The 14,595-nt window shown below is 42.4% G+C and overlaps 1 protein-coding gene across 1 annotated transcript in view; it reads right to left on the bottom strand.

The window, feature by feature from the left end:
* Positions 1-14,595, bottom strand: part of LOC123519452 (xaa-Pro dipeptidase-like) — a 48,039-nt gene that overhangs the window by 12,888 nt on the left and 20,556 nt on the right. Inside the window, exon 4 of the mRNA XM_045280749.1 lies at positions 14,125-14,178. Coding sequence (XP_045136684.1) covers positions 14,125-14,178 — 54 coding nt within the window. The remainder of the gene's footprint in view (positions 1-14,124; positions 14,179-14,595) is intronic.

The raw sequence follows: 14,595 nt of genomic DNA, 5'->3' as shown, positions 1-14,595 counted from the left end.
GGGAGTGATATGAGACGCGTGATGGTTTGAAATAGTGTGGGTGTGTGTGTTGTAACGTCTTGAGTGTGTTATGGGGAAGGTTTGGTGGGAAGAGTGTGTTGCGAGCGATATGAGACGTGTTATAAGTAGGTAAGATTTGGTACTGCGTTGTAACGATTATGAGGTAATAGGCCATATTTCGAAGCCCTTTTGCGCCGCACATCCACTACATTGAAAAGTCTCACGTAGTTGAAGTTACCTACACGAGTTTTCAAGGTTGTTTTTTACAGGTTCTAGTGGCAGATTCGCGAGAATTCTACACTATTTACAGAACTCGTGAGAATCCGGGCTTTCATTTATATGGTCTTTGGAAAATGGAATAAGCGTTTCAGAATACAAGAAAATATGAAGTTATACATGGGAAGGTAAGATATGTAGGCAGAAGTGTTCTTATTAAGTGGATGCATGAATATCTCTCTCTCTCTCTCTCTCTCTCTGACGAAGATAAACAAACATTCTTTAGCGACATATAATATTAAATGCGTTCACTCATACATATATTCATAACTGTTTGATTATTTACTTTTATTTTTTAACGACGTCAAGAACAGTACTCGGCATGATAACAACACCACCACCACCACCACTTACAACAACAACAACAAAAGCACCAACAACGATAATAATAATAATGTCACGCGGTCTTCCTGGAGTTACTGCTAAGGTACAATTATAGCAGCAACACTCAAAACATTTCCGGGTAGCGATGCAATGGTGTATAATTATAGCGGGAAACGCCTACGTATTTCCGCTCTTACACTGAAACAAGTATAGAAAATAAAATTCCTTTCTCTCTCTCTCTCTCTCTCTCTCTCTCTCTCTCTCTCTCTCTCTCTCTCTCATGGATGTTACTGGTATTCCCAAAGGTGTTTTCATAAAGGTATTGTTGGTTTAGCAAGGTTTCACCAATATTTATGAGGAAAAGCAACCATGAAAACAAACGTGTAATCTCTGTGGCCTTTGAAACCAATGAGAGAGAGAACAAAGCCTCTGATAATTCAAGTGTTGTCTCAAACGTCCCTTATTCTGTCTGGGTGTCCTTAGAAAAGTGCAGGATGTCGGTATTATCAAACATTTCATTGCATTACCTCAATTATACCTAACAAACGACGATTTTCAAAGGTGTTGTCACGCATCTAGTGATAGTTTAACAAGGATGACATGCCACCAATACAAGAACACACTTATGAAAACCAAATTAAAAGATATAAGAGACCAAGGCTTTACGAATACAATCTCTCTCTCTCTCTCTCTCTCTCTCTCTCTCTCTCTCTCTCTCTCTCTCAAGCATTCCTAACCGCCTAGTTGTTTTCAAGATCAGTGTGGCAGTATTCATAACATAACAAGCTGTATTATCAAACTGTAGCTAAAACACTCCAGCGGACGTTACTGGCGGTTGGTTTTTCAAGCGTTTTTTTCATGATTCTAGTGAGTTTTAGCAAGAATGCCACGCTATCAACAGAAGAAAATACTAACAATACTCTCCTCTCTGCGTCCTTTGAATAAAAACCACGGAAAGAAATCACAAAACATCAAATAATACGAATGTCTATCTAAAGCATTCCCAAGTTATTAGAATCCCAATATACAAAGCATACACATACATACATACATACACATAAAAAGAATGATAATTTATTGTCGAGCCACAACGCCCTCCTGCCTGCCTGCAGCTTGCCACCGAGCCCGCACCGCGCTGCCAGGGCCACATAACACTGGTTGCTGTCATCACCATCTCCACCACTATATACTACCACGCTCCCAGACTGCTGTTTAGATACGTATTTGATCCAGTATTGCGTCTTAGCCTGTTTGTTCTGCTAATTTCTTTGTGTGTGTGTGTGTGTGTGTGTGTGTGTGTGTGTGTGTGTGTGTGTGTGTGTGTGTGTGTCACTTTTTTCAGTTTTTTTTTTTTCCAAGACTAAATAGTTGTTTTTGTTATAAGGTGTCATTTATTTGTTTTGATTGCTACGAGTGTTTTCTTCCGCATCTTCTAATTGTTTATTTACTTATTTCTTCACATATTTTTGCCATACGGTGTTATTTCTCTCTTACATTAATTAAACCTTCAGTATATACGGAAACTGCAACACGTTTCTATTCATTCACTCATCTATTTCTATCTTAGGGTGCCATTTCTTTCTTTAAATCAACCTTCCTTCAGTCGGTAACGGTAACTAGTCCTCGCTACAACAAGTCTCCTGCCGAGCGAGTCAGTGAATGGAAAATACGTATTAACACAACGCACAGTCACTCTTATCACCTCACACACACGTATTTAGCACGAGAACCTCACCCACTCAGAGGCCACGGAGGGAGGGGCGTGTAAAGGTACGAACGTGTGTGTGTGTGTGTGTGTGTGAGTAAGGTTAATTATTCGGGGTTTAGTTTATCTTATTTTTCGGGGGAGGGGGGGAAGCGAAGTTGTACGTCTCTCTCTCTCTCTCTCTCTCTCTCTCTCTCTCTCTCTCTCTCTTATCAGGTCCCTTTCTCGAGTGTTGTTGTTTTTAAGTTTCATTTCCTGTTTTTCTAACACGCCAGTTTTCAATATCACGAGCTATTTTCTTTTTTATCTCTTCATTATCATTTTCCTATGTAACAGTTTTATTTTTTTCAAGTTGTAAAATATCTGACTGACCTTCCTCGAAAACATGATAAATAACTTCCAAACTTTATTATTATTATTATTATTATTGTGCTGTATGTCCATGTCTTTCTCATCTCATATATCTACAAGTTTCATATTTACACGTTCCTCTTCATAATGCAAATCTTTCCAACTTCATCGTTTTTTTATGTAATTTCTTTGTATGTCTACTAGGTTACAATGTGTGTGTGTGTGTGTGTGTGCATACATTCTGCCATGGTTCAACCGCGCAGTAAGCAACCTTGCCTTAAACCTTACATAACACACACACACACACACACACACAATGGGGATGGGGGCAAGAATCAGGGTACATAATCTGCTGGATGATGCTGATAGTTCATAATGCAACACACACACACATCATCATCACTTCTCTCTTGCATGCGCTACGTGACCACTTCGTCTTTGAATGCTGAAGAAGAAGAAGAAGAAGAAGAAGAAGAAGAAGAAGAAGAAGAAGAAGATGATGATGATGATGATGATGATGATGGTGGTGGTGGTGGTGGTGGTGGTGGTGGTGGTGATGATGATGATGATGATGATGATGATGATGATGATGATGATGATGATGATGATGAAGAAGAAGAAACAAAAAAATAATAATACTGCTACTACTACTACTACTACAACAAATCTAACTTCAACCACTTTTTTGTTAACTAAAGTTTTTTTTCTACTTTTCACAAGTTTTTCTCAAGTTTGTCTTTTTCTACAAATTACAAATATTTCCTTTCCTAAACAATCCGATTTTATTATTTACAAACATTTTTCCCCAATTTTCATCTTTTCTCACTCAAACAAGTCTTTAACCTTTAATAAATATTTTTTTCCTTACCTACACATCTTTTCTAACCTTTAAAATCATTTCCTTACCTATACAAGCATTCTTCTAACATTTACAAGCCATTCCTATAAATCTTATTTCAACCCACACAACTAAATAGAAATAATAGGAAAGATAGGGAGGCCTTTACCTAACCTAACTAAACTCATGTAAGTTTTCATAACCCACAGAAACAAAAGAAAACGGTGAAGAGGAAGGAGGGAATGGTTATGTAAAAGAACAGATAAGAGAAATAGACACAACAGAACCACGCTTTCTGCTTCTAAAAATAAACTGCTAAAAAAAAAAAAAAAAAGATTGTTACGCAATAAGCATCCAACACACACACACACACACACACACACACGATAACTACGTATACCAAATATACCTCTCAGACACAGACACACACACACGATAACTACGTACACCCAATATCACACACACACACACACACACACACACACACACACACACACACAGGGACAAACAGACATACAGACATGCATCGAACAAGCTTATATTAACAAGGGTGACATTATTATTGGGGCCAGGGAGCGTTGTGCTGGTCTGGCCCCTCAAGGACAGGCCGTGTTGGTGGTGGTAGTAGTGGTGGTGGTGTAACTATATATATATAAACATTTGGCTGCTTCTACCATGGCTAACCCACGTGAATCTGTGTCTACGAGGTTGCGGTGGTAGAAGTATAGTAATAGTAGTAGTAGTAGTAATTATAGTAGAAAAAGCAGGCATTTTCTTTTACGTATAACTACTACTACTACTATTACTAGTTACTATTATTACTTACGAACCCAAACTTCGTAAAAGAATAATAGTTGAAGTATCATTGTTTACAAAAATAACTACTGCCACTACTGCTGTTGCTACTATTACTACCACTATACTACCATCACTACTATAAAACGTAGCATGCTATGACTGCTACATTCAACAGAATTACTATTATGAGAATTCTGGGTATGGTAAACACAGTCTGTCTCTCTCTCTCTCTCTCTCTCTCTCTCTCTCTCTGGGAACACTTTACGATGCAGCAGAAGTGGAGCATCGCACAGTACAGAGAGAGAGAGAGAGAGAGAGAGAGAGAGAGAGAGAGAGGACCCATCCCCCCACGACCTATTGTCACATCACGAGCCTGCAAATCCATTCCTAGTCTAGTCTTTAGTGTGCCAAGGTCTCCCGTGGGTCGCCCCTTGCAAGCAGCAGTGAAAGCAATGATAAATACGTAAATATAAGGATAAAAACACATCACTGATTCTTAGAAGACAAAAATGTAAGGCAAATTCCTGAAGTGGGCAAGCCGTACCCTCTACCTCATTCTCCTCCTCCCTCTTCTCCTCCTCCTACCTCTCCCTCTCCAAAACGTTCTCTTCTCTCTTTCTCCTCTCCTCTCTCACTATAGCAAGACGAGTACACACACACACACACACACACACACACACACTTGCATCACATGTCTAGAGGAAATCAACTAAAAAAAGCCTCGGTCTGGGTCGAGGTACCCGCCGCTGCTGCCTCGTGTCTCACTTCATGTGCAGAAACGTTTCTTATGCATTTTACATTTTGTTTATTAATTCATCTATTTCGTTACTGTTCTGATTCTGCTGTTATTTCAAGACGAAACACAATACGTAGAGTGTGTGTGTGTGTGTGTACCCCTCAAGCTACTCCTTCTCCGTCTCCTTCCCTCTCTCCCTCGTCCCTCTCCTGACGTTCTCCTCTAACTTAATAAATAAATAAATAAACGTAATTTAATGTAGTTTCTTAAGTCATGCAAGGATACTGAAGTTTATTATTGCTCGAGTATCCTTTGTTCTCTTCACCTTCTTACCTATGATACTGTAGCTCTCAAAGTCTCTTCTTATTTTTGTTTAGTTATTCTCTAATCCTTCTTTATTCACCCCTCTCTTCTTGTCTCTATCTGCACCACTTCTGTACCTCCTCTTCTTATCTCTTCCTACTCAGTCAATAGGGTCTAAAGATCTGGTGCTGCAAGTTCTTTTTTATTCCCTCCTATCTCTTCCTCGTGGAGTGAGTTAATAGGGATAAAAAGTTTCTTATCCTTTGGTTATTATACTGTAATCCTCATCTTTTCTCCTCCTATAGCTGGTTAATGGGGCCAAGAGGTCTGTTACTGCCTGGTTATTAAACTAGTCCTCATTTTTCTCCTCCTATAGCTGGTTAATGGGGCCAAAAAGTCTATTGCTGCTTGGCTATTAAACTACTTCTCATTTTTTCTCCTATAGCTAGTTAATGGGGCCAAAAAATCCATTGCTGCTACGTTATCACACTGTAATCCTCATCTTTTCTTCTCCTGTAGTAGGTTAATGGGTCAAAAAAAAAAGCTTATTCTACTCCTTAAGTTATTTGAGCCAAAAAGTCTGTTGCTGCTTGGCTATCATACTGTCACACGTTCTCATCTTTTCCCCTTCTCGAAGCTTTATCACGACCCGCCACGTGTATTCCTGCTGTGGCCCTGGGATCCCAAAGTTCAGACTGGGCTCACCAAAAAATGCCGCAGTAAACACTAGAATAGGGCCACGATAAGATTACACGAACTGAGGTGTCGAGGTGGTGGTGGTGGTGGTGGTGACGTGACGTGGGTTCTCCGGGTGTTTAACGGATAGGAATGGAGGTGGTGGTAATGGTAGTGTGTAGCGCGCAGTAGAAAGATGTTGTAAATGTTGCTGTTTTTGTTGTTGTGGTGGTAGTAGTAGTAGTAGTAGTAGTAGTAGTAGTAGTAGTAGTAGTAGTAGTAAGAACAAGAACTAAATAATGATGGTGGTAATGGTAGTGGTGTAGTGCGCAGTAGTAAGATGTAGAATGTGGTGGTGGTGGTGCTGGCGGCGGCGGCGGTAGTAGTAGTAGTAGTAGTAGTAGTAGTAGTAGTAGTAGTAGTAACATGAACATGATGATGAAAACAGCAACAACAACGAACAAGAACAAGAACGAAAACAAAAACAAGAAAGGCACGTCGGAGCCGGAGGCGGAGGAAGAGGAGGAAGAAGAGGAAGATGAGGAGAGTACAGTATTCGTTGTTCTCATTATGAAATAGATACACACACACACACACACACACACACACACACACACACACACACACACACACGGACAGACAGACAGACAGCACGTAGACGAAAAAGGGTTATCGGTGAATGTACTGTGTGTGTGTGTGTGTGTGTGTGTGTGTGTGTGTGTGTGTGTGTGTGTGTGTGTGTTATAGAAACAACCAAGGACGAGAGAGAGAGAGAGAGAGAGAGAGAGAGAGAGAGAGAGAGAGAGAGAGAGAGAGAGAATGTGGCGCCGCCCTCACATTAGATAAGATCAGTGATAATGATAATAGCAGCAATAATAATAATAATAATAATAATAATAATAACAATAATAATAACAACATCAATCTAGTTCCAAAATAATCATCAAAATTGTAATGAGAGAGAGAGAGAGAGAGAGAGAGAGAGAGAGAGAGAGAGAGAGAGAGAGAGAGAGAGAGACCTTCAACTGCATAAAAGGAACTAATCGTGGAGTGAAATTTATGTAGATGCACAAAAAATACCGCTAAGCGTTACAAAAGTAGTAGTAGTAGTAGTAGTAGTAGTAGTAGTAGTCACAGCATACCAAAACCACCGCCATTACAACAACCACTATTACTACTACTACTAGTACTATTAGTACTACTACGACTACTACTTTACTACACTTACTACTACTATTACTACGATCACCACCACCACCACCATCACCACCATTACTATAACAACGCAGTTCCCACACCAGTCCACATAATAGCCCAAGATGTTACTTAACACTTATGTAATCGGTTTATTTATAGCCGAACACGAGAGAGAGAGAGAGAGAGAGAGAGAGAGAGAGAGAGAGAACCCTTCCATTCTAAACAGGCTTGTCTTATCGAGTCAAGTAAACAAATAAACAAACAAATATAAGATTATAAGAGTATACGTATATGTGTGACCAGTGGACACACACACACACACACACACACACACACACACACACACACACACACACACACACACACACACACCTGGGTCTCTTTAGCATACCTGTGTAACATATTCACCTACGTACCACACTGACGCAGGTATATCACGTGACTTTTTTTACGTAAACACATGGTCTGTTATTTTCAAACTTTCTTAATTAGTTTGTCTAGTATGTCTACCTGGTTATTTTCTTATTTATTTATGAATTTCGCACAATTCTTTATTTTATTTGTATTTATTTTTTTTTTTTTTTGCTGACGTGTGTGTGTGTGTGTGTGTGTGTGTGTGTGTGTCCTTCCCACCACCAGCAGCAGCAGATCGCCAGGTATAGCTAGCCAACTAACTGCCAACCAAGTCATGCTTAAAACTAACAGGTTTGTTTCTTACGTCTGCACTTCTAGGAAAAAAAAAACTAATAATAATTTTAACCTTTCACTAACTGTCCCGCTGTCCACCTTTCTGGTGTAAGAGTGATAAAGGAAGCCTCATCACTCGCCTCTTCATTCCAATACCACACAGTGCAGTACAGTACCAAGTGCTTCCCTGTCTGTCCGAGAATACGTTTGAGTTTGAAGGGGAGAGACGACCAGGTCACCTTCAAGAGCTAATGTGTAGACTACGCGAGATGTTTCCTTCCGCTCTATCTCACACTGCTAAATCTATACTTATACCTTTACCCCCACCTCTCTTCTCTCTACAGCCAATCCTTGTTACAGCAGCCTTGAAAATATACAAAATACACAACTCCAATAACCCTGGGCTGGGAAGACCCATGAGGGGGAGCCAACGGCCAGACAGCCTTTGTTTGACCCACGTGGTCGCTCCGTCCCTCGCTGGGCCAGGCGCGCCACACCCCACGCACTCCCCACGCCACACCGCCGCCCTCCGCCACCTGGGCCTTGTCTGGGAGGGGCGGGGGCGCACTACCTCGCTAAAACGGGGGAAAAATGCAAGGGTAACCAAGAAAGAGTAGGAGGGGGAGAGTAGGAGCCTGTATTGATCAGATGAGACTTCAGGCAAGGCTGAGACAGGATGGCAAACCGTGTCTCCTTTCTCTCTCTCTCTCTCTCTCTCTCTCTCTCTCTCTCTCAGACATCGCTGGGAAGGGTAAACCAAACCTGCTTGTCTGTCATAAGCCTGCTACACATTCCACAAGCTTCCTATCCTATAAAAAAAAAAAAAAAACCACAATCAACAAAGGAAAGCTGCATCAGAAAGCTACGCTGGTATGGATGAAACAGTGATGCTCTAGTGAATTTTAAAAGACGACACACCACATCTGGGATTTGGGCGCGGGAACGTTTGCCATCTACCATAGCTAAAAAAAAAATACAACTACAGATACCCTTCCAACCTCGCCCTGTCCACCTGGTGTCCCTGTTATGCAAGGAAGGTCTGCTGGGCGAGGAGGAAGGGACATAGCAAGAGGCGGGGAGAGGAGGCTGGTTGGAGGGTGGAAAGAGGGTGGTGGGAGGCAGGTCGGGGTTAAAGTACTAGCCAAGGACGTGCGCCAACCCTCCCTCTCACCCTCCCTCTCCCTTTACCCCTCTCCCTTCCTTTCCCAGCGCCAAAATTTTCTGAGCTGCAAGTCTCGTCGAGGCAGGCAGCCATGTTGTGCGGCACTTCTTGGGAGGCTAGCGCGCAGATGTAAACAAACCAACATCGATGCCATGACATTGCCTGGCCCACTCAAGGCTATGGGTGCGTGCGTGTTTGGGTACAAGGTTTGTTTAAAACGGAACACGAAGGAACACAAAGAAGGACAGTGACAGGTTGTTATTTCTGCTATGGTGTTTTGAAAGGAAGTTAAAGGAGGAACAAGTGCTGATTCTGTATACATTACTACTATGATCATCGGAGACTTAGAACAGGGACGAGTAGTAATCTGTCTTAATTCCTAAAGTGTTGTTTGTGATATGTTAAGCCGGTGACGGAGAGAGAAGAAAAATTAATCTATATACCAAGTAACTGCACAGAAATTACACATTGGGAATAAAAAAAAAAAAGCATCCATTTATTTCTTTATTGCTCCTCTGATGGTGTTTTGATATGATGTACTGTGATAAGATAAAATATAAATAAACAAAATAAACACGTAGGTTCCTCTCTCCCTACTAACTATAGACTAATGTTTGTAAACTGAATGATAAATGAATGGGGTTAATTATCAAATGTTTAATTATTTATCTGCACCTGCCTATCGGAGAGAGAGAGAGAGAGAGAGAGTAGAGGGGGATGGGGGTAGGAACGGGCAAACAAGCACAAACGAAGAGAGAATAAATACAAATCAGCTTCTAGCCCAAACCAGTTTCTTCTTCCTCTTTGTCCTTGGTTTTCTGAAGTTTGAGGAGTAATGTTTGAATATTGAGACTTGCAACTGGTTTATTTCCTTTATTAGACTTGATTCGAACTGGTGTGTGTGTGTGTGTGTGTGTGTGTGTGTGTGTGTTCAAGGAAGCGATTGTGGTGGTGGTGGTGGTAAGGACGGATTTCACAATAATAATATTAGCCAGTGCAATTTATTTTTGTCTGTTTTAACGGACACTGTAATCCAACATATTTATAAAGTTTATTTATTATTTACGTTATAATCATTTTTTTTTTTTTCCATCATTCGTTTCCTTCACATCAACAGGACGAGATTCAATGTTGCCAAGTCGAAATAACAATACACCAACGTTGCCAGATCTCTTACTCTCTATCTCTCTAGGCTCGTTCAACCCGCTCTCCGTCAGCCAATGGGAAAGGTTCAGTCAAGAGGGCGAGTCTCAGTCAACCAATCAGAGAGAAGTAAGATTCCAAACGGCGCATCTGATTGGCTGAAAGAAGCATGTTATCTTTTTCCTTCCTGAAGAGAGAGAGAGTCTTTATCATGCTCCCAGGCGCCTGTCCCCTCTCTCTCTCTCTCCACCACGCACATGACTGGGAAGGGTTGTGTGTGTGTGCGTTTGTGTGTGTGTGTGTAATTCACCTCGGTCGTCTGCTGGTCACCCAGCCAGTCTTCCCCATTACGGAGCGAGCTCCATGTGTGTGTGTGTGTGTGTGTGTGTGTGTGTGTGTGTGTGTGGAAGGCACAACATTGCCACGTATGAACACAGCTGATCAAACCAATGAGTGTTTTTTTTTTTTTTTTTTTTGTGTGTGTGTGTGTGTGTGCAAAAAGAGGGAGGGAGGAGGCGCCCGTCCGTCGTATTGATAAAAATGATAATATGGCATTACTCATAATTTTACGTCGACTCTCTCTCTCTCTCTCTCTGTGTGTGTGTGTGTGTGTGTTATACTAATAATAATAATAATACGGTATATTAGGAATTGCAATATATACATACTGAAAATATACATATGGGGATTGGGGGGAGGCTTAAGATGAGAACATTAATGTGATGCGAATGATTGGGACACACACACACACACACACACACAGAGAGAGAGAGAGAGAGAGAGAGAGAGAGAGAGAGAGAGAGAGAGAGAGAGAGCAAATTACACCTCGCCAATCACGTGACGCATCCCAGAACCTCACCAACACACACACACACACACACACTATAGCCCCATTTCCGCTACCATAACAACCAGTGTCAACCACCTATGTCTAGAACCAAATGAAAGCGTACAGAATATACAAGAAGCTAATGTCCTAGCTATATGCAACCTAGGTACACATGTGCTTTTCAAGTTTCTACGCCTTTCGTGTGTTGGCGAACTGGTGGAAGCTGGCGGCTGGCGGCTGGCTGTCTGCAAAGGTTTGGTGGGCGCGAGGATTCTCAGGGAAGGGAAAGGGGGAAGAAGGGAGAGAAGGCAAGGAGGAAGAAGGGAGGGAAGTGCGCTGCAATGCATTTTTCCCAGAGAGAGAGAGAGAGAGAGAGAGAGAGAGAGAGAGAATCAATAAGGCGTAGTAGTACACAAGAGTGGCTCTCTCTCTCTCTCTCTCTCTCTCTCTCTCTCTCAAGCCAGACACACCCGCGCAGACACCGCCACCATCACCACCACAACACTTCATTTCTTTCCCCCCTCCACCGCCATGACCACGCTAACACTTCAAAACAAAACAGCATCGTGGGAGTCTAGGAAGGAGACACAGACAGAGAGAAAGAGGGAGAAAGAGAGTGGGAACAACAAAACTTGGAAGCAGCCGTCACCTGAGTTATGAATGAATGAGCGTCAGTGAAGACAGGAGGGATCAATAGTTGAGCTTCGTCGCTTCGTCCTCAGCTCTGTGTGTGTGTGTGTGTGTGTGTGTGTGTGTGTGTGTTTGAGATGACGTGGCCTTTCCTGACGGAGACGAAGACGTGGAGGAAAGGTCGAGGTGAAGAATAAGAACAAGAGAGGTAGAAGTTATAAATTGTTTTAGTCTCTCTCTCTCTCTCTCTCTCTCTCAATGGTAAAAATGAAGGTGAAGGAAGAATAGAAAAATGGGCAGCAAAAAAAAAAAAAAAAAAAAGGGGGTGATGATAAAGGGAAGATAAATAGCTGTAGCGTTGTTTTCCTATCTTTTTCCTGGCAATGCTAAAAATGGTAAAGGATGGGCAATAGATAAATGAAAAAATAGGGGATAATAATAAAGGGTAGATCAATAGTTATAGTTATTTTCCTTCTCTTTATATATATATATATATATATATATATATATATATATATATATATATATATATATAAGATCAATGGGTTTTCATTATTATCGTTATTATTACTATTCTTATTATTTCTTGGAGTCACATGTAATGAGAACGCCGGATGAAGCACGAACAAAGAGAGAGGGGAAAAGTGTAAGATAACGATAGGAAAATAAAAAGTAATGTTTTTCCTTCATATTCTATCTTTCTTTACCTATACATTGAATACAGGATCTTACTGGCAGGACGATGGCGCCACCTCTCCTTGACACTTGCAAGCACACCCAAATCATTCAATTCCAATTTACTAATCTACCTTTACTGCTAACACCTCCCAACCTCCTTAGCCCCCACACCCTATTTCCCCTCCAGCAGTCCCCTCCTCCCGAGTCCCATGTGGTATTATTATCGAGTCACTATCAAGGGCCAAGCTCCTTTGTTTACAAACAAACGTAATTCCAGGATCGTCCGCCAGGTGGCAGCGTATTCACACCAGCGCGGAGCAAAACAAAGGGAAATGGGAGACTTTTTACCAATATAGAGCTGGAATTTCAAAGTTTTTGTGGTTTCCATATGTTCAGCGGGTAGATTATGGTATGCTGATGTATAGTGGTGATGTATGGTGGTGTGGGTATCGGTGATGTTTGGAAGGGAAGACATATCGTGCGTCAGGCAGCGCGGTGGTGACACACTTCCTCCCCGTTGCGTCACTCAACATTCGCTATGTGACCCGCCGGATGCACCCCACGCTCCGGGCCGCAACTCGCTCTTTTCCTTTCTCCATTCAATCTATATTAGGTCCCCTCACTGTCCCCGGCCCAGACCACCGGTGGGAGGACCAACACGGCTCTCCAAAACTGGTCTCACCTGGTATATAGACATGCTCTCTCTCTCTCTCTCTCTCTCTCTCTCTCTCTCTCTCTCTCTCTCTTCCGGAACCTTGGAGGATACAGCAATTGTGTGCAGCGCCAAGGCTTGGAGGCGGCGGAAGAAAACGCCCGCGCGCGCACACACGCAAGTACACACACACACACATACAGACGGACGGAGAAAGTACATAAAGTTACTGGAGAGAGAGAGAGAGAGAGAGAGAGAGAGAGAGAGAGAGAGTCTGGCTAGGGATATAATTAGCCAGAGAAACGTACACCATGAATATCGGCGCACACCTGATTCTCTCTCTCTCTCTCTCTCTCTCTCTCTCTCTCTCTCTCTCTCTCTGGGAATAAGAACAAGAAATGGGAAGGAAAAAAAAACAAGAATAATTTCAACAATTTTCTCTCCAGAGAGAGAGAGAGAGAGAGAGAGAGAGAGAGAGAGAGAGAGAGAGATTTTGAAGAGATATGAGTATTAAAGGGACAAAATAAAGGAAGGTACGGAGGGAGAGAAGGAAGGAAGAGAGGAAGTGGGGGAACGGATAGAGGGAGGGAGGGAGGGGAGGCAGACTGCAGAAGAGAGAAGCAGGAGGGGACAGTATAGCCTTGGCAGGGTACTTTCTCCCCTGGTCTTAGGTCTTGTTAATTACAGGTAAGATGGGGAGAGGGCAGGGGAGGGGGCTAGTGCCTGGTTGGGCAGGTAACCTTCCCCTTGCCTGCCTTCCATCCCCCCTCTCCAATCCCTCTCCCTACTCTCCCTACCACTGGCCAGTCAGCAAGGTTAGCACGTCCACACACTCACACACACACACACACACACACACTTCGCTAATCACTGTTGTGGAGAGAGAGAGAGAGAGAGAGAGAGAGAGAGAGAGAGAGAGAGAGAGAGAGAGAGAGAGAGAGAGAGGGCATGTAAACCATCACTTAACTTCTAAATAAACAACAAAATGGAAAAAAAAATGGAATCTAGTTAAAACCGACATTGTAAATAACCCAAACAAAAGATACTGCTGCTACTACTACTACTACTACTACTACTACTACTACTACTGGTGTTGTTGCTGCTACTACCACTACTTCTAATAATAATAGTAACACTCACCAGGGTATGCAGTGTCCCAGCCTGTCCCGTCATCTCCCTCAGTACGTCGGCAATCTGGGAAGGGAAAGATCAAATACATGAAATAACTTCAATGAATGGGAGAGAGAAAAAAAAAATAGAAAATGCTGCATCAACGAAAGAAAAACAAAAGAAGCAACACATGAGTGGGTAATGACACACACACACACACACACACACACACACACACACACGAGGAGGAGGAAAGTTACACTGCAGAGATCAATACCCAGCGTCGTCAGGAGAGAGAGAGAGAGAGAGAGAGAGAGAGAGAGAGAGAGAGAGAGAGATGGATAAAGCAACACAACCTTAGTTTGCGTGTCTGATACTCTCTTCGTCCTTCCCCTCTCTCTCTCTCTCTCTCTCGTGTACCATACCGTCCTTACTTGGCATATGCGAGAGTTGATAGGCCACGGACACGGTATTAGTAGTGGTAGTTGTAGTGGTGATGGT

This window comes from Portunus trituberculatus, chromosome 45 (assembly GCF_017591435.1).
Source record: "Portunus trituberculatus isolate SZX2019 chromosome 45, ASM1759143v1, whole genome shotgun sequence".
Taxonomy (NCBI): domain Eukaryota; kingdom Metazoa; phylum Arthropoda; class Malacostraca; order Decapoda; family Portunidae; genus Portunus; species Portunus trituberculatus.
Note: the sequence above shows the minus strand (reverse complement) of the source record. Positions and strands in the feature narration are given on the sequence as shown.